This window comes from Tupaia chinensis, unplaced genomic scaffold (genome assembly GCF_000334495.1).
Source record: "Tupaia chinensis unplaced genomic scaffold, TupChi_1.0 Scaffold000140_1, whole genome shotgun sequence".
Taxonomy (NCBI): domain Eukaryota; kingdom Metazoa; phylum Chordata; class Mammalia; order Scandentia; family Tupaiidae; genus Tupaia; species Tupaia belangeri.
This window is the reverse complement of record NW_006159610.1, coordinates 9,071,102-9,099,086: the sequence shown is the minus strand read 5'-3', so window position 1 is coordinate 9,099,086 and position 27,985 is coordinate 9,071,102. Positions and strand designations below refer to the sequence as shown.

Sequence of the window (27,985 nt, the reverse complement as noted above, 5' to 3'; positions counted from 1 at the left end):
TGCTTTGCCTTTGCAAGCTGAGGTAGCCTGGGGGTAAAAAAAAAAAACAAAAAAAAAAGGAAAGTTTTATTGTTATAGTCAGAAAATCAGGCTCAACAGAGAGGCACAGGTGTGACCACTATGACAAAGTAACTGACCCGTATCTGCCTCCCAGCACCCTCACCACATCCCTAGATCAGAAACCAAAGAAAACTAAGTGAGCAGCTTCTACAATGAAGCAGTCAGTAGATGGCACGATGACCCAGAATCTGGAAGAAATATCCGAGTACTTATTAATGACAACTGAAAAGAAATTTGGTTAAGCCAGAGAGGCTCTTGAAGATACTAGGTCAATGTATTAGTGCCAACAGAGACTGCATTATATATTCTCACACTATTTGAAAAAACTATTGATGGATTATTCAACTAAAAATGTGTACCATTTGTACAGAGACCAATGAGGTGAAAGGGCTTTGGAAACTATCTCTAGTACGAAAATGGCAAATAGAATAAGCAAGTTCAAGTAGCATAGAGGGTGATTTAATTAAATGCCAAAATGCAGTAGATATTATAAGGTTCCTAAAGACTATTTTGAGCATGATCCGTAACCTATTATAGAAAAGTGCATAAATTAATGTTACAAACACCCATGTTTCACAGTCAGATTTTTAAAATGTTAACATTTGCTATTTTGTCTTAGATGTTTCTAGAAATAAAGTAATATGGATACAACTGAAATTCCAACTCTCTACTTTCTCCCTTCCCAAAGGAAACTATTATCATGAGGTTGGTGTGATTCCTTTCCATCCATATTATTCTCTTTTATTACATATTTAGACATCCATTAAAAATATGTGCTATTGTTTTCTGAATTATAAAACTTTGTAGAAATGCATAACATACTTTGGCAACCTGCCATTTTTATTCAATATTTTTTAGATTTAATCATGTAGATATTTACAGACCTAGTTTATTCATTGTTAACTGCTATATAGTACTCACTATATGAATATATCATTTATTTATGAAGGAATTCTTTGAAGCAAAGGAAGATTTTACATTTTAAACAACTGTTGAACATCCCCAGTTACCAAAGCATAAAAGTTCACCATGCTAAGTGTCCTATGACACAAACTTTTCTAAAATCTATCTTTTCTAAAATCTGAAGAAGCACAACTTGTACAACTTGTGCTCACCTTAAAATGTAAAATGGTGAAAAAAAGCAAAATAAAGAAAAACAGTAGTAAGATAAGTAAAAGTTAAAATGTAATTATTCTTTAAGGCTCACCTCATCTGTTCTTCGAAGAAGTCCAGTAACAACCTACAAACATAAATATATATATATATAAACATGTATTTCTTTTATCATAAAATAATAGAATTCACTTTTCATTAACCATAAACTTAATTCTAGAAACTATATATGTTAAAAGAGATATTCGATCTTGAAACACAGTATTCTCCAAATATGACCAGAACTAAATTAGATTTTATTATTTACCTTGGATTTATGATATGATAAAGGCCAAGATAAAGTATTATAAAAACTCACTGTAATAATAACAAAATTATGTTTTAAATTCTATAAAATGGCCATGAATGTGATATACATATCAATGATACAAAGACCTTAACTTACTACTATAAAGTACACGTAGGGGGGGGAAATCACTTTGCTAAACTCAGTCTGCACTCAAATGTTTCTTATTGATGAATATGAAGATAAGTTAACTTTTTAGAAGTACTTATAAAAAACTGAAAAAATAGCTGAAGAAAAAAATAATTTCTCATAATTCCACTATATTGGATAACAAATATTAATCACTCGATTATATTTGGTATATTTCCCTCCAGTCCTTTATAATCAGTGCAGATTTTTATATGATTGCAATTATAACAAATACGCAATTTGTATCTGTTTAAAAATGTTTTGTAAAGTAAAGGCTGGCACAATACTCCTTTCATATTCTCCTGCCTCACTGAATTTTAGGATTAAATGGAGCCATCAAGAAGAAGTCTACTTCATTCTTGGTAGACATGTGATCGGTCTTCTTCACACTTCATTAAAAAGTCATAAAAACAAAGACAAGATCATTAGCACAGCCTTTGAAAAGAAGCTTAGTAAGGCTCACGTAATTGCTAAGTCAAATATAGGACAGTGCCCTGTGTGCTGTTAGCTTCTGATCCCTGAACACCAATGAAATCACCAAATGGAGACAGAAGGCCATGAGCATCAGGACTGCATAGCTGAGCAGCAGGCAACCACCGCACTGGGCTCTTAGGGTTTCCAGGATATCGTGGCTGCACCAGACTGCTGCATGAACAAGACGTGCCCTTGCAGGGCTGCATACTTACAGTCCTTATTGGACCAATGTAAACATTCAGGGTATGTTAGCTAAAAAAATTAATAATATTTCCTTTAAAGAAGTTTTAGGTGCATAGCAAATTAAGAGGACGGTACAGAGAGCTCCCAATATCCCCTTCCCCGACATGTGTATTACATGTCCATTATCAACATCCCCCACCAATGTGGTACCTTCGCAACAAGGAATGAACCTGCACCAACACATCGCTGTCAACCAAAGTCCATAGTCTGCAGTAGGGTTCATTCTTTCTGATGTATGTTCTATGGACTTTGACAAAATTATAATTACATGCATCTATTATTGTAGTATCACAGAGAATAGTTTCACTGCCCTAAAAATCCTTTGCTCTGCCTATTCATCCAATCCAATCCCTTAACCTCTGGCAATCATTAATCTTTTTACTGTTTCCATAATTTTGCCTTTTCCAGATGTCAAATGCTTAGAATTATAGAGTATGAGAGGGTCTTCAAAAAGTTTATGGAGGGCTGACTCCCATGGCACAGCAGTAACGCACTAAAGAGAAACTAGGTCCCCCATGGTGACCACTGTTCAAATGCCTGAAACATACACATGAGTGCCTAAGACCTGGTGGACTATAGGACAGAAGTCACAGCATGACCACACTATAAAGGGTGCTCATCTCTCTCTCTCTCTTTGTCATTCTCTCTCACACACATATGTGTGCACACTCTCCATCATGAATAAAGAAAAAAATGTTTTAAAAATTATTCATAGAGGGACCAGCAGTTGGCATAATGGCTATGTCACTGAACTACCATGTAGGCAACTGCAGTTCAAGTCCTGGACCCAGTGACTTAAATTCATACCAGGCACATGTGAATGCATGCCCAAGATCCTAAGAGGAAAAAGGAGAAGGGATTGCAGCACGGCCATCCCCCCTGGGGGTGATTTCTCGCTTTTTTCAATCTCTCTGTCTCTCTCTGTCTTTCTGGCGAGTGTGCGCACTCTATAGCAAAAACCTCTCAAAAAAAATTATTCATAGAAAATCCAAACTATGAAAATACTATGCATGAATTTCAAAAAGTTTTTGCACCAAAATAAACTTGTACTTTAATTTAATCTTTTCACAAACTTTTTGAAGTCCCCTTGTATGTAATTTTGTTCAGATTGGTCTCTTTTACTTAGTAATATGCATTTAAGTTTTCTCCATCTGTTTTTGTTTTGTTTCTAATTTTGCCAGAGAGTGCATATGCTTACCAGGGAGAGAAAGAGAGAGAGGGAGAAAACATCCCCTAATGTAGCGTGATCATGCCATTTCTCCACACTGCTGGGATTCTGAACATGTACACACATGTCCCCAGAGTGTTTTTCAAGCTACCAGGGCCAAGATTCAAACTATATGGTCAGCCATGTGGGATCCAACTCCCCTAATCACTAGACCACAGGACTGGCTCTCTCCATGTCTTTTCATAGCTTAATAGCTCATTTATTTTTAGTACTGAATAATATTCTATTGTCTGGATGCACTACAGTTTGTTAATCCTTTCCTCTACTGAAGGAGAGCTTGGTTGCTTTTAGGTTTTGGAAGTTATGAATAAAGCTGTTATAAACACCCATATGCAGGCTCTGTGTGGACATAGTTTTCAATGCTATTTGGTAAAGATTGTATGGTAAGAGTATTTTCTTACCATACTTAGTTTAAAAAAAAAACACTCGACTGCTCTAAAGTGGCTGTATCACTTTGCGTTTCTGCCAGAAATGGACGAGAGTTCCTATTGCTCCTCATCCTCCCCAGCACTTGATACTCCAGTTCTGTATTTTGGCCATTCTAAAAAGTACACATCATTGAAAATACATAATATCAAAACAAAAGCAGATGCATATATCTGCACATGGAGACTTCTTCCTATAAATGTACTATTAAGAAATAATACATGGGACCAGCAGGTGGCGTAATGGTTACGTCTTGGACTCCCGTATAGTTGACAGTGGTTTGAGTCCCAGACCCAGCAGCTAGAGATTCACATCATGTGGTGTGCATGGCCAAAATCCCAAGAGGAGAATGAAGGAGAAGGGACTGTGGCATAGTCATCCCCTGTGGGGGGTGATTTCTTGCTTTCTGTCTCTCTGTCTCTCCAGTGAGTGCACACTCCCTATGGCATAAATGTCTCTAAAAAAAAAAAAGAGAGAGAGAGAGAAAGAGAGAGGAAATACATGTGATGGAAATAATGTAAGAATAGACAGACACATTTTTTAAAAGTAATATTTATTTAAGTCGTTTTTATAAGAAACATTCCTCATCACTGAAATTATAATTCTGTTACAAAGAGAGTTACTTCATTAAAGAGTCTTTAAAATACAGGAAGTTTATCTCACCCACCACCATTTTTGTCTCATGTTTTATTCAACTTTATAAAATTTCAAAGTGATAACACAAAAACCCTTTTATGTACTGGATAGAATGCTTATAAAAAGCAGTGAAATAAAAGTACATGAGAAAAATTTAAAGCTACACCAGTTTTAGACATTAACAGACCCCAAAATACAAATTACAAAAAAAAATTCTTACAATCTAAATGATGTATAGAGATTGAATGTATAAATAATAAATAAATGAAAAAATTATCATCACTTTCTGCCATTGCCCTAAGATCTATATTCCATCTTTCTCACCTTACAAATGGGTTCAAAAAGAAAAAGTCATACCTCCTGCAGTGTCCCATCTCCTCCAGCAACAATGATCACATCTGTGCTCTCCATCAATTCCAGGAGTTTCTTGGCTTGTCCCTCATAATCTGTCTGAAGTTCAAAAGAAGGTTTTTGTAAATTTATTATCCTAGGTACACAAAATTAAAGGTTAAACAGCATGATACGTTCCTTAAAGTTTTACATTGACTCTCTTCTTTAATTTCACATAATTGATACACATGAAAAAAAAACAAACATCTAGCAAAGCAATTATGTGTAAATTTTATTGTTTTATACTTTTAGAGCTGGAAGGGACCTCAGAGGCCATTTAGTCAGTTCCTTACTTTAAAAATAAAATTTCAGCATCATCATCTGTCTCAGTTTCACAGCTAGCTGGCCAAAGGGCTCACTGCCAGCCCAGGGCAGATTACATCACTTACTAATGCTTTTCATTTGAAAGCAGGAAGCCAAGTGTATACACGAACAGAAAGAAGCAGATGCAATGAAAAGAGCACAGATTTGGGAACCCAAGGGATCTATATTACATCCTAAGTCTGCTACTTTTTAGCTGAGTGCCCCTAAACCCTCTGGATCTTAATTTCTTTAGCAATGAAATTATCAGTGTAATAAGAGCTTCTTTGTGATACTGTTGTAAAGCAGTGTGTAATGGAACTGGCAAGGTAATGGTTCATAATTGGTATTGCACTAAATAAAAGGAGGTTATTATGGTTTTACTGTGGTGGTACATACAGAACAACAGGTATGATTCAAAGTAGTCACAAAGCAGTACCTAAGCCTAACATTTTTATTGAGAACAGTTGATCTCACAGATGTACATAGACTTAAATGAACCATTGAAGCCACCAATGATATGTATACATCTAAAACCAAACACTAAATATTAACAGACATACTATTAATACAACTGATATTAAGATAGGAAACACTCCCTCTGATACTACACTAGACATACTAATAGGCATAAATTAAAATCTGGTTTCGGATGGGCTAAGCATCTCTACAGTGGTATAATATAGGATATATCTGTTTTTGTCCTCAGTTCCTGGCACAGAGCTCCTAAAACCCTGGAATTTCCTGAGTGAAGGAAGTATCTTTTGTTCTTCATTCCAAGTCTCTCTGAACCATACCTGAATTTGTGCTAATGAGGTGACTTTTCAAGATGAAGGCTGGCTAACAGAAAGGCCAGGAAGGAGATTAGATGGTTGAAACCTTTAGCCCTACCTCTGACCTCCAGGAGAGGACAGGGGCCTCAGCTAGAGTTCACCCATCAACAGTTGAGGATTCAATCAATCACGCCTGCTTACTGGGACCTCCACAAAAACCCCAGTGGAGTTTGGGGAGCTTCTTGGCTGGTGAGCATGTTGAGGTGCCGAGTAGGCTGCACACCCAAGAAGAGCACAGAAGTTCTGTGATGGCCCCTCTACCCCCCAAATTTGCCCTACGCATCTTTCCATTGGCTGTACCTGACTTGTATCCTTTCTAATAAACCAGTTAGCGTAAGCAAAGCGTTTTCCTACATTTGGACCCTGAGAAAAGAGCTCTGAGAACCTTCAATTCATAGCTTGTTGGTCAGAAGGACAAGCGACCACCACCTCCACACCCCCAGACTCATGACTGCCACCGAAAATGAGGGTAGCCCTGGGAGACTGATCCCATAACCTGTGGAATCTGTACTAACTCCAGAAGTTGGCGTCAGAACTGAATGGAACTGTTGGACACCAGCTGGTACAAGAAAATGACCCAGTAGCTGAGCCAACAAATCCTAATATGTCATTAATTCACAGCCCAGAGGAAAAAGGAAGTCCCTAAAATACCGCATTTTAATTTAATGATTAATAGTTCTACTTGTACTCAAAAAATGAAATAGCTGACTCTGTAGTTATAAACTTGTAAATATTTGATTAAAAAATATATGTCAAACTGGATTTTTTTTTAAAAAAAGATTGTTTGCAAATAATCAGAAATAGGTGATCATTAGGAACTGGCATGAATTTGTTAAAAGCAAGCCACTTCAGACTATTTTCAGTTTGTTCTTTGACAGTTCACTAGATCAGTAGAATCCTAGACCATTTTAACATTGCTAACAGAAATACCAAGACTGGTTACAAAAAAATAGGGGATTATTAACTCACAATTCTGGATGCCAGAAGATCCCAAGGCATGGTCATGGCACCAGGCTGACCTACAGCATGGCCAATGGAAGGCTGGAGGATAGCAGGTCCCTGCAGAGGTAGCTCTCTCTCTTATGGTAAGCAACTCTCAGGAGAGATAAAACTAACTGGGTCTCTTAGACATGTGTAATCTATTCACAAGAGTGTTGCCTCCATGATGCAATCACTATGAGCCAATCACCGGCTACTAAGCATCACCACCTCTCAAACTCAAATTCCCAAACATGACATTTTGAAGGGCAAACCATCAATCTAAATGGAACAAGTAAATCTTGGAAATTAGACAGGTGCATTATATTTGGCTCCATCAAATCATCTGATGGCATCCCCACGGACTGGACAAAGAAATGTAGGAACAAGATACAAGAATACAATGAACTGTAGTAGCTACCAAGTGAATGTCTATGCTCAAGTGAGATGCTCAACAGAATGATGTCAGATTGTTGCAAGATTCCTAGGACACTTCATGAGGGCTCTGCCTTCAACCTTTTTCTAGATGACACTTTATGAACAACAGGGATAAAGGTAATTTACTGAATATAAAAGTGACACAAAGTTGACAATCTTGCTTGTTACTTCCCCAAGGTCATCCTACCTCAGTCTTCTCTCTTGCTCATCTACTCTAACCACACTCGTCTCCTTATTCTTCCTCAAACATGCCAAGGACACTCCCTCAAGGCTTATGTGCAGTATCTTAGACCTAAATTTTCTCCCTCAAGATTTGCATGACTCATTTGTTTCCTTCAGGTCTCTCTTAAAGATTACCTCAACACGCCAGCCTGCCTTGATGATCTCAACTAAAATAGCACCCCTATTACTCTAACTCCTAACCCTGCTTTATCTTTCTTCTTAGCTCTCCTCACCACCTGACAATCAAATGTGTATCTGTATATCTGTTTTTTATCTTTGGTCTTCCCTTTGAAACTTGGAAAGGAAGCTCTTTAAAGACTCATAGGGAGTTTTTGTTCAGAAGGTATCCCCAACACCTAGAACAGGGCTTAGCTCATTGTAGGCACTCAATGTCTGACCAAAAAAAAAGGAAAGTATAAATACAAATAGGTACATGAATGGAAAAAAAATTTCAAGAGTTCTTAACTGATTTAACAGACTATAATTAAAAATATCATATAAATAGGATAACACATTTGATGTTCTGATCTTAGGGAAAAAAATCCCAAGTGCACCAAAATAGGAAGGATAAAAAGGTGGTCTAACAATGAGAATTAAAAAAAAAATTTAAATATTGACCTCACAACTTTCACAAAAACTAACTCAAAGTGGATTGTTGACCTAGAGATAAAATTTTAAACTTCTAGAGGGTAACATAGGAGAGAATTTAAGTGATCTTGGGTTTGGCAGTGAGTTTTCAGATACATCACTCACTAGAAGCAAGATCTATGAAAAAAATTGATAAATTAAACTTCATTAAAATTAAACTTCTGCTTCATAAATGCTATCGAGAGAATGAAAAGACAAGCCACAAACTGAGAGAAAAAAAATGTACAAAATACTAATTAAAGGACTTGAATGTAAAACATAAAATGAACCCCCAAAACTCAACAATAAGAAAAACAAGCAAGCCACTTCAAAGGGCAAAGATTTGAACAGACATCTCATGAAAGATCCACAAATAAGATAATAAGCATATGAAAATATGCTCAACATTCTCCATCATTACGGAATTATAGATGACAATGATGAGACAGAATTGCACGTCTATCAGAATGGCTAAAATCTGAAACACTAAAGATAAATTCTGAAGGGATATTTAACAACCAGATCCTCACTCACTGCTAGTAGGAATGCAAAATTGTATGGTCACTTTGGAAAACACATTGGCAGTTTCTTACAAAGACAAACATACTCTTCCCATATTATCCAGCAGTAGTACACTTCTAGTATTTACCCAAGTGAGTTCAAAATGTAGGTTCACACAAAACCTGTGCATGAATGTTTACAGCAACATTATTTATAATTGCCAAAACTGACAACAAGCAAGATGTACATTGGGAGGTAAATGGGTATACTGTAGAGTAAATTCAGACAATAGAATATTAGTCAGCATTAAAAAAAAAAGACCCATCAAACCATGGAAAAATCTAAATGAAAGAAGGCAATCTGAAAAGACTACAGCCTGTTGGTTCCAACTATATGACACTTTTTAAATGGCAAAAGTATGATGATAGTAAAAGGATCAGCAGTAGAGGGAGGGGTGAACAGGTAGAGCACAGGGGATTTTTAGGGCAGTGAAATGATATTGTAATAATAGATGTAATGCATTAAACATTTATTGAAACCCACAGAACCATACAACACAAACAGTGAGCCCATATAAAAACTATGGGTGTTGGGGCTAGCAGGTGGTGTGGTGGTCAAGGCATTGGATTTCTATGTGGCCAGTTGCAGTTTGAGTCCTGGACCAGGCAGACTGCTTTCTCACTTTTTGTCTCTCTCTGTCTCTCATGAGCATGCGTGCCCTATAGCAAATTAAATAATAATAATAATTAATAAATAAAATAAAATAACTCAAAAAATTATGGATGCTAATAATAATGTATCAATTTTGTTCACTAATTATAATAAATCTATCACACTAATGCAAGATGTCAATAACATGAGAAACCATGGGCGGGAGGGGAAAGAGGAATTCCTTAAAACTGATCTTAAAAACTCCCATGTAGTCGACTGTGGTTCAAGTCCTGGACCTGGTTGCTTAAACTCATGCCAGGCACATGTGCATGTGTGCCCAAGATCCCAAGAGGAGAATGGAGAAGAAGGGATGTGGCATGGCCATCCTCCCGGGGGATGATTTCTCACTTTCTCTCTGTCTCTCTCTTTCTGATGAGTGCATGCACCCTATAGCAAAAACTTCTCTAAAAATACTATAACTACTACTACTACTACTGCTACTATTACTACTAATAATAATGTTTACTATTTTTTTAAGTGGCCTTATGGAAATTAGAAATGAAATACAGGGGCTTTGGGGAATGATGTGCCCAATGTGACTCAAAAGCATGATATATCAACAAAAGTGTGTGATCTTGTGGTGCTTAAAAAATTTTAAAAAGGTAGGCCAGCCCAGTAGCCTAGTGGTTAAGGGCATTGGATCCCACATGGCTGACTGAGTTTCAAATTCTTGCCCTAGTGGTTTGAAAAATGCATGTGTGTCCCAAGTCCCAACAGAATGGAGAAGTGGAGGAGCAGTGATTGTGACATGACTATGTCCCATAGGGAATGCTTTCTCTCTGGTGAGTACATGTTTTTTTGGCAATTTAAAAAAAGAAAGAAAGAAAAGAATAAAAAGGAAAAAAATAAACAGAGTATGTAATGAGAGACTTAGACCACATCTGCTGTTGCAAACATTTCTGGGCACCACACTTGAAGAGAAAGGCAAACTGGAGGACACCTTTGAACAGGGACGGTAACAAATTTGAACTATGTCTCTTGTGAAGACACTGGGATATTTAAACTGCAGAAGCTTAAGAGAAGGTCATGATAATATTCTTCATTATTCCAAAACTATTATGCATATGAACACACGCCCAGGATCCAGAGAGAATAAAGAACTGAGGGACGAGGACTGCAGTGTGACCAGGCCCCACTGGTTGACTCTCACTCTCTCTCTCTTCTCTTCCTCTTTTTCTTTTTCTCTCTCTCTCTGCTTCCCTAGTATAGGGACAGAGTGAGAGAGAGACAGAGATACCCTCTGGCATTGAAAAGAGAAAAAAAAAAAGAATGAAAATGGGACATCACAGATGCAATAGTAATTTTAAAAATTAAGGTATCATGAACAACTGAATACCAATTAATTTGAAAACTTAGATGAAATCAACAAATTTTGCCCTATCAAAATTTAGTCAAGAAGAATAGAACATCTAGAATAATTAAAGAAGTTAAAGAAAATTTCCCCTTAACAAAAGCACCAGGGCCCATCAGGTGCCTGTGAATTCCACCCGTCATTCAGGGAACAAATAGAGTATCAGATTTATTTTTTTAAAGAATTATTTAATTATATTTATCATCATCCTTTTTTAAAAGATTTATTTATTTAACTTATTTATTTATTTTAATTTGACCAGAGAGAGATAGAGAGAAAGAGAGAGGGGGAAAGTGAGAAAGCAAGCTGTCAGATCTGGGACTCGAACCACAGACAGCTATGTGGGAGCTCAGTACCTTAACCACCATGCCACCTGCTGCCCCTATCATCATCATTTTTCAACTTGACCAGAAATAGACAGTTTGAGAAAGGGAAAGTGAGAAAACAAGTTGCCAGGTCTAAGACTTGAACCATGGTTGGCCATGTGGGAATCCAGTACCACAACGACCATGCCACCTAGAACTTTCGGTTTTAACATAATTATTCTAATGTTTCTCACATCCAGAGAGTCTGGCACATTCCAAATACTTGAAAAAAATGTTAGTTTCCTTCTTTTTCCTATCCCGGGTGCTTAACAACTGATAGAACACATCTCAGACAAGCTGGAAAAAGAACTTCAATATTCTAGGATAAATTAGACTAGATGATTTATAATTCAGTGAAAGTATATACATTAGAAATATGTTCATCACAGACTTAAAACATGGTAAGAGTAGTTTTCACTAAGCATACCTCCCCAATGTAAACACCACAAACATATCACTTAGAATCCAACAAAGTGGAGTCTTGAGGCATTTTCTGAAGTAGCGCAATTCCTACCTTCTTCCTGACCCCATTTCTTCTTACCTAAGTCTCACAAACTACTTTTTAAAGCTCTTCCAGAGGATATTCCTTACCAGAGAGGAAAATGTTTACTGTGTGTGGAACTTCCTATAAATTAATCACTCAAACTTCAAAGTTTTTTTTTTTTTATTTTCAAGAAAAGAATTCTTACAGCTACAACCACTTTTATGTTCCAAAAGATGTAATCCCACATCCTATCTCTCAGACGAAAGGTAGCAAGTTCCTTAAGCCTCCATCTAATCCTATTTTTAAAACGGAAAGCTGACGATATTTTGAAAAATAAGAAAACAAAACTGCTTTTTATTAATTATCAGAACAGGACACAGTCTTGATTTCTCTGCTCTTGTCTTCGTAAGTGACGGGTGATTTCTGCTAAGACGTCAAGAGGACTTGTGGTAAGGGGTGATGGCTCGGAGAACGTAAACACTCCAGGGTTGTTCTTACCTTAACGATAGTCACATCCATGCCAGATAAGTGTAAAATTGGGGCAGCATTTTTTTCAAACAGAGTCCTGGCTTTGCTGTACACAAAGGAAAAAAACAGAAATGTCAAACACAAGTTCTGAAGAGAGAGAAGCAAATGCCCAACCATTTCTCCTCAGTAGAAGAAGAAGATAAAGCACAGATGGTCTTTGCTAGTTCAAGCACAGGAAGTTTAACAATGAGAAATAAGGAACCACAGATAGGAAAATAGAATCTTTCACTCTGGGGTCTCCAGGACTTACCCCTGGTCTAACACAGTAAGTTCTTACCCTTTTGGGACACTTATAGCACTTCTACTTCTAGATGAAGAAATGACACTAGGTACGGCTCCACTCAGGCCACACTGCTTGATTCACTCAGCAAGTATTGATTGAGCCATAAATGTGACTGACGACAGGTAGAGGAGCTGGGGTACAACATGACAAGGCAGACGAGACTACCTGTCCTCATGGAACATAATTACACCCTAGAGGTGGCAGGAGGGGAATGTCTTCACGGTAACATTATTCATACACCCCAAGGGGATGGAGTGAACAAAACAGAATATTGCTTAATTCTAACCCAGTGAATGCATCCATTTGGGGAAAGACACATCATTTTCAACAATTTCAAATACTGGCAGTATCTCTATTTCTTGAGTTTTAAACTTGTACTGAAATCCTTGGAAACAGAGCAAAACTCTTTTCCAGGTAAACAGAATTTCTGCCAGAAAAGCGGAGGGTTCAAAAACATCTAATGTAATGGTAAGATAATTCATTGGAAGCTTGCTCTAATCTCTCAGCCCCCATCATGGCCTTCTCTGTGCTCCCGCCGCACTTTACACAAACCTCTGTCGGCAACCTTCACACCATAAGACAGCAAGCGATTTGCAAGACTGTCTTTGGGACTAGACTGGAAGCTTTTCAAAAACAGATACCAAATCTCACTAGTCCGTGAATACCCTGGCCTCTAGGATTGTGGATGGCACACTTAGAAGGTACTCAGTAAGTATCTGGTAAATGAACTGAATGAGTGAACAAACTTGCCTCAGTGTAGACATATCAATTCTGGGAAAAAGAAAATTACATAATTGTGATATCTTATAAAAAGAGAAACAGCAGCCCTCAGAAGAGTTTGTGTATTTCAAAAGTATCATGCCATCATTCTCACAGTGAATTCTTGTCCAATGCAGGTCAAGATTCTAAAACACAACCTAAGAATCAAAGGATACAGAAGTTATAAGAAGCACCCACCTCCACTGGCATAGTCTCAAAGTCTAATACATGTCAAAGTTTACAAATTAGTTGGCCTTTTATCCAATTCTTTTTTTTTTTCTAGAGAGAGAGAGATTTTTGCTCTAGGGCACATACAATCCCTTCTCCATTCTTCTCTTGAGATTTTGGACGTATACGCACACACACCTGGTATGAGTTTAAGCCACCAGATCCAGGACTTGAACCGTAGTCAACTATGTGGGAGTCCAGCGACATAAATGTTACACCATCTGCTGGTCCCTTATCCAAATATTTTCAACTATCACATAAAAAATAAAAACAAAAAAACAAACAGAAAAGAAAAACTAGTGTAAGGGCTCCAGACGGCCAGTGCCAACACTTTTACTTCCATGTTTACTCAGTCCTCTCTCAGTCCCCTTTTCTCTCTCCTTATTTTTGGTTTTTGCTTTTGTTTTGTTCTTTTGAGAGAGATTTTTGGTGTAGGACGTAGGCACTCACCTGAGAAACAGAGACAAAGAGACAGAAAGCAAGAATTCACTCCCTGAGACGGATGGCCCCACCACAATCCCTTCTCCATTATCCTCTTGGGATTTTAGGCATGCACACATGTGCCCACTGCAAGTTTTAAGTCGTCAGGTTCGGGACTCAAACCACGATCAACTATATGGGAGTCTAGCAACATAACCCTTACGCCATTTGCTGGTCCCTAGATTATGTTTTTACCAGTGGTCATGCTGAGGTTCTCTAAAGAATATTTTATAATAGAAAGAAATATCTAATACAATGGAAGCTAATAAGGAAGATGTACAGCTACATACAAACTCAACATAATACCTTTGAAGTAAAAAGAAATAACCACCAAATGGGATATAAAACACAATACACTTCTCATGAGAATAACCATGGAGACGTTTGGATAAATGTCACAAAAATCATCCAAAAGAATATTTCAAACCAAGGACTTGCCTGAGCATGTAATAAGCAACTTAAGTATACCCTATTTTTTCTCCTGCTCTGAATGATTAGTAGAATGAACATGAAAAGTTAAATGGATTTTTTTCCTCCTCAGCTCACCATTGTGGCTTAACCAACAAGAAGAAGTGAACTAGAAACACTGCAAACGATTCTTCCAGGGTGGTTTTAGTTACTAGATTAAGGAATGGTCAGCTGGACATAGATCAGTTCTGTTTCCTAAAAGCAAAACTCTAGAGAAGTCTTGATCAGCCATATCAATCAACAAATCTGTACCCTTCTGTGATCTAGTTTAAGAAACAAGGTTTTGGGGTCAGCAGGTAATGTGGAGGTTAAGGCAGCTAGATCCCACATGGCTGACAGCGTTTGAGTCCCAGACCCAGTATCTTGAAAAACATACCAGGTGCATGTGTATATATGCTCAGAATTCTGAGAGGAGAATGGAAAAGGGATTGCAGTATGGCAAACTCCCTGGGTGGAGGAGTGATTTCTCACTTTCTCTCTCTCTCTTTCTCTCTGTTTCTCTGTCTCTCTGTCTCTAATAAGCACATGTGCCCTATAGCAAATTAAAAAAGAAAAGGAAAAAAAAGATTTGAATATTTGGGTCTTTATTCACATCTTTATATGATGCCATGGATACAGAAAGTCTCACAAATTAAGATGAGAACTTTTTCCCCTTCTAATGTTCCACATATAAGATTGAAGAGCAAATGTTACCAGTAATAAATACATTATTTATTATGTAATTAAGGGTGAGATAGCACTGGGGCTAAATAAAAACTCTAGGTATAGCAATTTCTAGGCTCAGGCATACACAGACAAAATAATTACTCTTTAATGTATTATTTATTAATGCTAAACACACAGTTATCTTATTCTTAAAGTTCTTATGTAGTTTTAAACCAGTACTACATAATGAAATAGCTACATGATGAATTATACATTATGTGTCAAGGCAGAGCCATGATGACAAAAATAGTGCAATTAAATAGTGAAAGCTTTAAAAAAAAAAAAGATGTTGGAGAGTTTCAGAGTGGCTGCTTTTTAGACGCATACAGAGATCACCTTGTTAAAGGAGATGATGCCTTTAGAAAAGGCAGGCTTTCTTTCAGTGGTGGCATTTTAGCTTGCCTGTAAAAATATTGTATCTTTAAGGCCAACCCCATAGGGCACTTATTAAGCACTATGTATTGGGAGCTGGATTCTACAAGGCCAACTGAGATTTGGATCCTAGCCCCAGCAGCTCAAAAACACATCAGGCACATGTGTGGGAGTGCCCAAGATCCAGGCGGAAAGGAGAAATGGAGGAAAAAGTGTGACCCCTGTCTGGAGGTGCTTTCTCTCGCTCTCTGTCTCTGGCGAGTGCATACGCCTTCTGGCAATTAAAAAAAAAGCTATACTTTTAAACAAAAATCTGCCTAAAAATACAAAAATAGGGCTGAGTAGTCAAGTGGTTAAGGGAGCAAAAATCACATAAGGCCGACTGAAGTTCAAATTCCAGCCCCGGCAGCTTGAAAAACACATAAGGCAAGCGTAAGCACATTCTCAAAATCCCGACAGGATGAAGAAAAGGAGAAGGGATTGCAAAATGACCACACTCCACTAGGGGAGGTGCTTTCTACTTCCCTCTCTGTCTCTCTCTCACAATTCCATGTACCCTCTGTCAAGTAGCTTTTCAAATGCAAATATATGTAAAAATATAAATAAAACCTAAAACTGCTCTGAAAAAAAAATTTTTAAATACCTCTTAGAAGTAGGAAAACAAAATAGTTATAGCTAAAACAATTTGCCATAAATTTCTTTACCAGAAATTAGCAAGTTACTAACTTACCAGGTCTTTAAAGGAGCAGAACATAGAACGCTTACGATAAAGTGGGTTTGGGCAAGAGCAAAGAGGAAACGTGAACCTAGACCACAAGTCAGCAACAACAATCACAGCAGCCTATGTTTCTCACTATGAAACGGAAATAGTTCTTGACACCCCACAGGCAATAGCTCACTGAACACTTAAGGCACCTATTCTACATGGTAATTTTGTAAGATGTGTGCGTATTGCTTTCTGATTTTACAGATGAGTAAACTGAGGATTTAAGAAGGGAAGGAACCAGGCCATCTCCATGGCAAAGGAAATGCACTCATTGCTCAAGAACAGTCGGAGCTGTTCAAATTCCTGGCCCCGTCAGCCTAAAACACTCTGGGTACACATGCAAGTACCCAAGATCCAATGAACTGGAGGAAAAAGATCACAGAATGATCACAGCCTGGAGACAATGCTCATCTCTCTTTCTTTCATGTTCATGGACACTCATTCTACCATGAATAAAGAAAAAACAAAAAAGGGAGGCTATAAGAAGTGAAAGAACTCCCACAGCATCAGAACTAGTAAGCAGCTGACAATATACAACCAGGTCCCCCAACCCCAAAACCTACCCTGAGCTCTCTGCTATCTCTTCTCATAGGCCGCCACTCACTATTGAAGAACTTTGGCTAGTTTCATTGTGGTAGGACCTGTTTATCTGTTGGGAATGTTTTATATTGGTATTAAACAGTAGTGATCAAGAAGAATTATGACTGGTGTGCCCACGAGAAGTGACTCTAACGAAAGCCAGGCAATTAGATTCAATTAGGCAGGCAATGAGCTAATTTAGATTATTTGTAGATTTAAAAAATAAATAAATAAAAGTCTTAAACCACAGAATTCAAAAGAAATAAGAGAGCCACACAGTGGCACAGTGGGAAAATGCAATGTTTGCAAGGCAGTTCTTCATGAAGAGGTTCTTAGTTCAAGTTCAGAGACCTCCCTGAGCATACCGGACTTGTGCCTGCCCATTTTCCAGGACTGACTGAAGGTTAGGGGCAGATTGCTGTATTGGGACCCTGATGGGGTATTATATCTGTCTCCCTGTCTCTGTCTGTCTCTTCCTATGGAATAAATAAATAACTTAAAAAAAGAAAGAAGAGATGATTTGTCCTCATATCTCTGAAGCTGTAATCACTGCCCCCTGAGAAATGGCCAGAGAAACTGACCTCAGAGCCTTCACTGTCTCTGGACAATACAATACAGTGTCACTCTCATCACCTTCAACCTGGCCCCAACTATTCTTGTTGTTGCTGTTCTTATTACCTTAATGTCATTTGACTTAGATCTCATAGGGTCTTCTCTAATACATATTTATTAATTGTCTGATCCTCAGAAAAGCCAAAAAGAATTGTTCTGAAGATTAAGGAGAATAAAAGACATCACTGTGTTTCTTTCAATCCTTTAATTCTGACTATATTTTAAAAATGAATTTGAAATAATTTCTTCCAAAGCCATCAAAGTCTTTGTATTCACCTTTCCAAATGAGTGAGAGCTACAGCTAACATTGTGAAACAGTTTTATTGCCTATAGTATCTTTTCATTAAGAGGCTTTGAATTCCCACGTACCTTCTCATTCCCAGAGCCTCCTCCCTTTCAGTGTGGTACACTGGTTACAATTAATGAACAAACACAGACACCTCCTTATCCATCAAAGTCCCAACTATCCTTCACCCCTAAATCCCACACTTCCTCACACAACCCTTCCAGGCCAGCCAGTCACAGACTGCTCCATGACATAACAAAGACAGAACAAAGTCCACCCTGTCTGCAGGCCTCTGCCAGTCAGGGAGAGCCAAGGTTCTCCTCCATCCTGTGTCCTCCGAGATGGAGTTCAAGGTTCACTCCTTGGTGAAGCACATCGACTTTCTTAGGCAGGTGCCAGGCCATCTCGAAATGCCTTGTCTATAGAGACGGCCTAACAATTCATGTCGCCACAGCTGAGCGGTCATTCCCAAGGGGACTACTCCCAAGAAGATAACACTTCTTTATGTCTGTTAATTCTAGAATGATTATTAAACCTCAATTAGACAAGTTTGCTAAGCATCCATTAGTTTTATGGTTGTTTCTAATTAACTGTTATTTCTGCATTACGAATGAACCTCACTGCTGGAAGAGTACTTCAAGCTAGTTCTTCTACTTCCACTTGCTCTAACTAGCTGTTTGAGACCCTGTGATTTTTTTTCCCGTAAAATAACAGAATATATAACATATCACAAAATGAAATACCCTTTGCAAGCTGCAGGATTGAGAAAGACAGTTGCCTTCTTCACTTGAGCATTGGGAGGAATCAGCTGATTGCCGAACACCTAAAAAAAGAGTTTTCAGTTAACATTCTTTCATTTGGTTAGTAATTATATAAATTCTTTCATTCCGACAGAAATTATTTTCGGGAGACATACTATTTACTCTGACAGGGGGAGATGTTCTTTCATGATCTCACATTAACAAAAATACCATTAAAAAAAAACAAGAAAAGTGTGCCACTATTGAGTGATAATAAACTCAATTTTGTATCAGAATAAAAAGCCCCACTTCACCTACCAGAAGTAAGCAGCTGTTCTCTGGAAGACACAGCTAGGTTTATTATAAACTTAGGAGCATGAAAGGCCATCACAGGCTGTCAGGAGAGAAGTTTAATCCTTTTGTCTTTAGTTTTCAAAGTCGAATTTTTTTCTCCTTCAACTTACTATTAGAACTATCTATGAGGAATCTTTGTGTTATCGATTAATCTGCATAGCTTCATAGCGTCATACATATTAGAAATAAACCTGAAACTCTGCTTCTCTTCTCTATAACCCTGTATAACAAAATAGCAAAAACTGGCACAGGAAAGAAATGTAACTAATATTTACTAGGTAACTGGTACTTACCACTTGTACATACACTGTTCTAGTTTTCAGAAACCAACAAGGTAAATAATCTCACTTTACAATTTAGAAAACCAAGATTCCAAAAAGTTAAGTTACTCAAAGTTACAGAGTTACAAACTTAGAATTGATATCCCTCTAGCTCCAAAGCTCAGACTTCTACTTCAGTACAGAAGTACAAAGTGAAGGTAGAAGAAAAAAGCTATACAAGGATTGTCTTATTAAAGTCACTCTGCATGTACCCACTCACTGACAGTCCAACAGCGATCCCTTCTCAGCATTATCTTTTTTTTTTTTTAAGAGGTTTTTGCCTTGGGTGTGTGCGCTCACCAGTGAGTGAGACAGAGACAGTGAGAGGGAAAGTGAGAAATCCTCCAGGGGGATGGCTATGCACAATCTCTTTTCCTCCATTCTCCTCTCAGGGTCTTGGACACACACATATGAGCCCAGCATGAGTTTCAAGCCACTAGGCCTGAGACTTGAACCACAATTAGCCATGTGGGAGTCCAGCAATGTAACTGCTATGCCATCTGCTGATTCCCCATTGCCTATTTCTTGCTTCAAGAACAAATAATTTTCTTTTTCTGATATTTCAGAAAGACAGTTTCTTTGTCTAAAATAAAAAATCTTCTGGTACATTATTTCTAGTCTGTTTTTATTTTCACTAACTTAGACCTTGGCATTTGCTGCCAACTCTTAAAATATTATCATATGTTCTTTTCCCATCCATACTATTTCTGTAATGTGGCCAGCAATGATTTAATTAACCAGGCTGCCTGACCTACCAGATTCCAGATCTGTAGTACGTGATTACTCCTCTTTGCCCTGGTTTCTTAGTCTATAGAATTCCCACTTGCAACTCAAGCCTCATATTTAGAGCGTATTAAGGAGTTTAAGCGAAGCTACACTAAATTGAGTTTACATGAGATTTAAAAAATTTTCTTTTCGAGAATTTGGACTGTGAAGAGAAGGGCAAAGACTGGAAATGTAACTAGCAGAGGCACAGGATGAATCCACTCCCTGTAGTCAGATGGAGAGAGCTGATGTGTACTGGGGAAGTGGAAAATTATCAACAGAATAGGAACAGAGAAAATACCTAAAGGAACTTGGTCCCTGGAAAAGTTAAAGGAGATGAAATTCAGAACAGGGGTGGAAAATTTACCTTAAACAAGAAACAAAAAGACTCTATAACCACTTATGTGTATTCTTTTACTCTTCCTTAGGAGAAAAAAAAGAAAAAAGAGCCCCCCCCCTCAGAAGACTGTCCAGTTGCTAATGGCCAGCTTAAGATAGAGATCACCTTGAATTTAATATTAAAGTTTATTAGAATTGATATCTTTTTCCCCCCTTTGGGCAGAAGGCTTAAGTCCTCACCAGAGACAGAGAGAAGACAGACTGAGAGAGGAGAAAGCACCTCCACACAGGGGTGTGGTCATGCTTGAATCCCCTTTCCCCCATCTCTCATCCTGCCAGGATTCAGAGCATGCAGGCACCTGAGCCTAGTGTGTTTTTCAAGACTCTGGGCCTGGGATTGTAACTGCATAGTCGACCATGAGCAATCCAGCTCCCTTAACTACTAGGTCACAAGGCCAACCCTATTTGAACCAATTTCTAAAACAATTTAGAACGAAAAGATAATAATACACTTAAGCAAAAACATGCCCAAATTCTTAAAACACAGATTTAGAGCACTTAGATAATCACGAAAGAAATTTATTAACAGTATTTATTGTCACTGACATCTATGAAAACATTCCAGAAACAAACATGAGGTTTGCCACCCACTTCTCCTACCAAATGTTTCATACCTTTGCTATTCTGGCTTTAGTGTTCCTTTTTTTCCTGACATCATAAACTTAAAACAAAAATGTGACTCAGTCACTGAAATTCATCTGCGAGGTATAATGTATGAATTGGGGGGAGAAGCAAAAATGTGATCTTAAATTTGAAAGGATTTACAATTCAACTGTAATTTATACAGCCAGATAAAAGATATTTAAGTACAATCCCTTGGACTTGCAAAAACAGTACACATGGTATGAGTCAGTTGTGCTAAAGAGATGAGCTTTAAAAATATAAATCAACAGTTTTAAGAAGATTGAACTCTTAGCAGTAACACCTGTTCTGAACTGATATCCTTGGGGGTTATTTGGATCAGGGATGACTCAGGGTTTAGCCAGATTGTTAGGACAACTGTAAACACAAACAGTCCCCAGCGCTCCAGCCAGCCCGGCTATGTGTTCTTGGGACAGATCCAGAAACAAGCGAGTCTAAAGGAGGTGGGCGTTAGAACTGCTCCTCGCCGGATGGCTAACTTCCTCGTGTGCTACTCAGAGTTGGCTCCCAGCCTGATTCATCCCCTGATAGTGGAAACAGCCAAAACGCACTGATGCAAGAGGCTGCGCAGTCCCTTGGAATAGCCTGAATTTTCTGCACAATGGAGATAAGGTGGGTTTTAATTTGATCACATTAAATGGCATTACCTGAGCTTCTTGACAGGCTGCTCTCCTTAGCAGGTTATCACTACAAAGGAATCGAAAGAGAAGGAGCATTAGCTTTCACAGCAGATTAAGATCCAAATAAAATTTGTGGGGGATTTATTTATTTATTTATTTTAATGTTATGTACCTACAAATAGCCAAGTGGACATTTCTTAAAGATTGATAATAAATCGTGGGCAGATTTCCAAAATACCTTCTTTGAATGGAATTTTGTGGTATTTGCATATCACGCTAAGCAGAATAACACCCCGTTCTCTTTCCCACAGGTGTTCAAATCCTAATCCCCAGAATTTGAGGTTATGTTACTTTCCATGGTAAAAGGGAATTTACAGATGTGCTTAAATTTAGGATCACGAGGGCTTGCCAGTGATGTGGAAGGCAGCTGGATTCTACAAGGTGGACTGTAGCTCAAAGCCTGGACCCAGGGACTTGGAAAACACTCGGGGCACATGTGCATGCATGCCCAAAAACTTGAGAACAGGATGGAGGAGAAGAGATTGCACCATGGCCACCCCCCATGCTCTTGTTCTCTCTCTCATGTCTAGTGAGGGCAAATGCCCCACAGCAAAATTTAAAAAAAAAAAAAAAATTGAATCTTGAGGTGAGACTGCCCTGAATTACCCAGATGGGCCCAGTCTAACTACAAAGATCCTTAAAACAGAGAAACTCTCCCAGCTGTGAGCAGAGGCAAATGGAAGGCTGTGGGAGAGTGGTCAGGAAGGTGTCTGGGTGGCTTTGATGACAGAAAAGGGCTATGAGAGAAAGAATGTGGTAGCTTCCAGAATCTGCAAAGGCTTCTGGGAGGCAGATAATTCTCTCGAGCCCCTGGAAAGAATGCAGTCCTTGTTGACACTCTGATTTTAGCCCAGTGAGACCTGTGTTGGACTTCTTGCCCACAGATCATAAGATAATAAGGCCGTGGTGTGTTGAACCATAAGTTTGTGGTAATTCATTAAGGTGACAATAGAAAACGAATGTACACGTTTTAGTCTGTTCCAGTGTTACTAACAGAAAGACTTGAGGCTGGGTGATTCAGAAAGAAAAGAGGACTGTGTTTGCAAAGCTCTCAATGCTGATGGCTGGAAAATCTGAAGGCACAGGGCTGGCATCAGGCAACATGGCCAACAGAACCTCAGAGGATGGCAGATGGTGGGTGTGTGCAGAGAACACTTCTGAGAGCTGTTTCTTTTTCAACAACCAGCTCTTACAAGAACTAACCCCTTCTCTTGAGAGCTAGAACTCACTGCATCCCACGAGATATTAATCTATTCATGAGGCTACTGCCTCCATAGCGCCAGCACCATAATCCAATCACCACCAGGAGGCCTCTCAGCACCAGACCACAAACAGGAGCCTCCAGGAGACAAAACATGACCCAAACCATAACAATACATATCCTACATTCTTCTTATCCAGGAGAAATTACCTGGGTCATTTTCCAAGGATAAATTTGATGTTTAGTTGTTTCCGCTATTTTAAATTACTCATTTTTCATTATTTTTTTTAATTTGACCAGAGAGAGTGAAGGAAAGTGAGAAAGCAAGCCACCAGGTCCAGGACGCGAACTGTGGTCAGTCATGTGGGAGTGTCCAGCGCCTTAACCACCACACCACCTGCCGGTCCCCTAAATTGCTCATTTTTTCATACTACTGTCAAATACTCAGTTACATCATAAATGGAACATTTTGTCATGAATCAAAATTTTCACTTCCAAAATTAAAGCATTCTGTCAGAGTAGGATCCTCTAACATATAGGTCTCTAAAATATGTTTATATGATAAAAGCAGTTTAAATGGTTCTGGCTGCTTACAGGGCTCCAGAATCTTCTCCGTGTAGAAGTCAGTTTTAATGCATATTGCTGGCATTACCTAGACAACTTCAATCTGGTTAACAATAGTTAAAAAAACCGATACTCAGAAAAGATGACCAATAACCAATACTTCTAAAGGAAAAAGGTTATTTTACTTATATTTTCTTCCTAGGTATTTTTTATACACCAAAGACCTTGAATTTTGCATTTCTACAGTAATTCATATCTGATTTTGCTATTTAAGGTTGAACAAGAAGATATAAAAACAGTCTTTTACTTTTTGTCGTGGTAGTCAATGACCAACAACACGCCAGCCTCTACAGTGCAATAAGTAGCGTACAGGAAGGCAGAGCTGGAAGTGACATGCCAGTTGTGGTTTGAGTACCTGGTCCGGTTAGCCCCTAACCACGTGGGTACATGTGTGCCCCAAATCCTGGTCAGCTGGAGGACTGACGGGAGAAGATCATGAGTGACTAAACCCTGTGAAGGGTGTGTGTCTCTCTCTAACACACACACACACACACACGCACGCACGCACTCTTATCATGAATTAAAAACAAAACAAAGACTGCTCGATGACTTTTTTCCACAGCTAGGCTACAGTACAAGTCCTAAATTTTAGTCAGCTTCAATAAGAAAACACTATCCGAAATACCAGCACCACAAATCTGAAACCTAAGAGCAATGTTCCATTAAAATTATAATGACGCCCCTATCTCAAATGCCCATGTTCGATAACAAAGATTTTTGGGGAGACCAAACCCTTAAGAAGTCTAGCCCACAAGGCAGCTTTTATTTACAGCCAAACCCAGCCTCCACTTGTGTGAGTGTCTCTGCTCCGCTTCCATCCAGGTGGCCAAGGGAGCTGTACACCTCTCCTTTCCCCACCCAAGATTCTCAAGTACTCGTTTTGCTTTTCACCCTTTACCGTCCCCACCAAATTCTCTCCATGAATCATTCTAACATCGACAACAAAAGAAAACACTGTTAAGATGGGGTAAATTCAGTACAAACAAGCGAAATATTTCAAAATAACTAACATGCTGATACTCCTTTAGAGCTTACTTGATACTTCACATCTTTGCCCGTATAAACTGCTGACCCTGAGTAACCTCTGAATCACAAGATAACACCGGGTTCTCACAGTAGCCTGGACATCATCCCTGGCTCTCCCCTGGCCAGCACCAATCCCTGGTCCAGCTTCTACATGACCCTGCAAATATGTTTTCAAGCCTCTCATGACTGCCCGCTCCAACATGTGCGTCTCATGTGTTCTAGTAGGCTACAGAGCACATGCCTCCAACCTCTTACCCTACAGACTCAGTCTGTGGGTATTTGCACAAAGCCCCCTACGCGCTGTAAAAGCTGCAGCCCTGTCTCTACATCCTTTTCCTATACGTTTTCCTTCCAGGCTCCTTCCCTTCAGAAGATAGACCTCTGAAGGTCTATCTTCCCTCCTCTGGGAACCTCATCGGTGCTGCGTTTCAGCCACATTGATTCCTATTCACCTAGATGAAAAGAGAATAGCCCAAACATATACAGGAATACAGAGTAGCACCTTGAATCAGTTTTTTCCCTAAATTCCTTGGTGTCAGAAGTAAAACTGTGATGTTTTACTAAGTACATTACTAATAAAAATCTCAGCTTTTTTGAGCTGATTAGTATTACTTGTTTTACCAGAGTGCTATTCAAAATGAAAACATTTCTCTTAGTTAATTCACGGAGTTTCAACGTGCTAAATGGAATATGCTACCAGTGCCACCTGTGAAAAAGCCAGAATATGCATCAACCTAGAAACTACCAAAGAACGCCCCAGGATAATCACACTTAACTGTTTTATATCAAAATGGCATTAATCATCTTGATTTTGCTCTCTGAACAGGGTATTTCTAAAAATCAAACGAACACATCTTCAAAGAAAAAGAGTTTCTCCCACTGAATAGTCTGATGACCTACACAGTAAGCTCTGAAAACTATTTCAAGAAGAAAATTCCAAAAAATGTTTTGCTAAGGGCAGCACTGTAAAAATAGAAGAAAACATCATTTAAAAATGCATTAAGCTACTCCTATGTGCCAAGTATGAAGCAGTTAATTCTATAAACCTTAACTCTTTGTAACAACCTCACAAGGCAGGCATCATGAAGAAATATAAAATATTCTCATGTTACAAATGGGGACCTCAGGCTCAGGGAAGGGAAGTGACTTGCCCCAGAGCACAGTGTTGCTTAGTGGCAGAGCTGAAACTCGACCTGTGCCAATCTACCCTAAGTTAATGCTTTTTTTTTTCTTTTTTCCATAACTTCAGACAGTACTGACTGGGCAAATATTCGCTTAGATGTATATTTTAATTGCACATTTAATCAACCACACTTCTTCCTAGTCTCATCTAATACCAATGCTACAATTTACAGGCATATGATGTTTTTAAAAAGTTCAGGTGTGACAAAGCTCCCCAAAATAATTGGTAACGAACTCATTTAACACTAAGTGCCAAGTATGGCCCAGGAGTCACGATTTGGTGCTGCCCTAAAGCAGCTAAGGATTGAGTGGCAAGACAACAGCTCTTGGTATACACTGGTGGCAGGGTAAAGGACACCTTTCTTGATGATAATACGCAGGGCACTCAGCTAGATATGTCTGGGATATGTTGGAGAATAAGCCAATACCTTGTCCTCATGAAGTTCACAGTGTAGAAAGGAACAAAGACCATTCTGTAGGCACTCATGAGAGATGACTTCTACATGTCCATAAAAGGGGTACATGACAGGGGTATCTAACCTAGTTTTCAGGGCATTAGAAAAGCTTTTTTTATAGGAAGTGACATTGAAAGGGGGATCTCAGGGAGAAATAAAAAGTAGCCAACCAAAAATAGGGGTAGAATCTAGGCAAAGAAAACAGCATGTTAAAGGCCTACGAGTGCTAGAACAAGACCAGCTGAGGAAAGCAAAAGGCGCTCAGGAGAGCTGGCAGTGGTGTGCCGCAGGGGAGCAGCAAGAGAGGAGCTTCAGGGGTCAGGCAAAGGCCAGGTCACCAAGGGCCTTTTAGTTATTTATGGAACCTGTATTTCTATCCTAAGGGTCCTGAGGAGTCATTGAAGAGTTTTAAGGGGAGAATTAATGTGACCAGATTTACATTTCAGAAGGACTGTCTGGATGCAGCACTAGTCAGAGGTAAGACTGAGTCCAGAGAGACCAGTGAGGATCCCTCAGTAACACAGGTCAGCGATGATGATAGAAACTGATTTGTGGCAGAGATCAAGGAGGACAGATTCTACTGGTATTCCGGTGGTAAACTTGAAGGGTGGCCCATGGGAATCAATGGAAAGGGAGAGGTCAAAGATGGCACCCACATTCTGCACTGTGCAATCTGGTGGATGGTAGTACCAGTCACAGAGAAAACAGAGTTCAGCTCTGGACTCGCCAGAGTGAAAGTGGTGACAGTCCAGGTGGAGGTATCTAAGGGACGGTTGGAAATAGAGGTCTGAAATTCTAGACTGCAAGCTCAGCAAAATGGTAATAGAAGGGATGAAAATGGATTAGATTATCTACATGAGAATGAGGAGAAATGAGCAGGCCTCAGAAGACCCCTTCATGGGTACTGAGAACTAGTGATTTCAGGGGAATAGGAGAAATGAAGATTTGCCACTGATAATTCAGCTGCCAGCCCACAAACTCGCGTGGTAGGGAGACTTTCAAGCCTCCTATCTCTGTCTGTCTTTGTCTCTCTCTACCTCTCTGTCTCTGTCTTCTCATTTTTTGCTAATTTTTCCTTTTTAAAATTTTTTAAGGTAAAGCAGTTTCTTGGCTTTCAGCCCCTCCTTTCCCTTTATCTTGTTAATAATCCCCTCCCCCCTCCCAACCCAGGAGAGGCAAGGGAGCAGGCCTCAGAAGACCCCGTCGTGGTTACTGAGAACTAGTGCACACTGAGCGGTTTTCTAATTTCTGCTTTTCTTAAAAAAATAATAATAATATTTTTTAGTTTTTTTTTCATTCTCTTTTTCTGTTTCTTGGTTGTTTTTGTTGCTGTTGTTTCTTTCTGTTTCCTTTTCTGCATGCTCCTGGACACTCAGATTGAACTTCAAGTTTGGGAAGAAATACACTTTCCATCAGATGACTATAAATCAGCACAGGACCACAAGAAATATGGGAAAGCAAAAAAATACCTCTCCTCCAGGGGAAAAGAACAACTCCTCTTCATCCACAGACAGTACAATGGAAATCATGGAAATGTCTGATAAAGGATTTAGAACACTCATAATGGCAAAGCTAACAGAGATGGAAGAGAAGAGAGAAATGAACTACAGAAGAGAAAGGAAAAAGGAGCTGATGAGTTCCAGGAGGTGAGGAAATTCTTGCAAGATCTAAAAGAG

General features: G+C 38.9%; 1 protein-coding gene across 2 annotated transcripts in view; it reads right to left on the bottom strand.

The window, feature by feature from the left end:
• The window catches only part of AGK (acylglycerol kinase), a 106,384-nt gene that overhangs the window by 36,759 nt on the left and 41,640 nt on the right, over window positions 1–27,985 (bottom strand). For both annotated transcript variants that reach the window (XM_014586495.2, XM_027770527.1), the window contains exons 3-7: window positions 21,789–21,828; window positions 18,665–18,744; window positions 12,354–12,429; window positions 5,013–5,105; window positions 1,268–1,300 (exon numbers count right to left, since the gene is read on the bottom strand). In XM_014586495.2, the coding sequence (XP_014441981.1) occupies window positions 1,268–1,300; window positions 5,013–5,105; window positions 12,354–12,429; window positions 18,665–18,744; window positions 21,789–21,828 (322 nt within the window). The remainder of the gene's footprint in view (window positions 1–1,267; window positions 1,301–5,012; window positions 5,106–12,353; window positions 12,430–18,664; window positions 18,745–21,788; window positions 21,829–27,985) is intronic.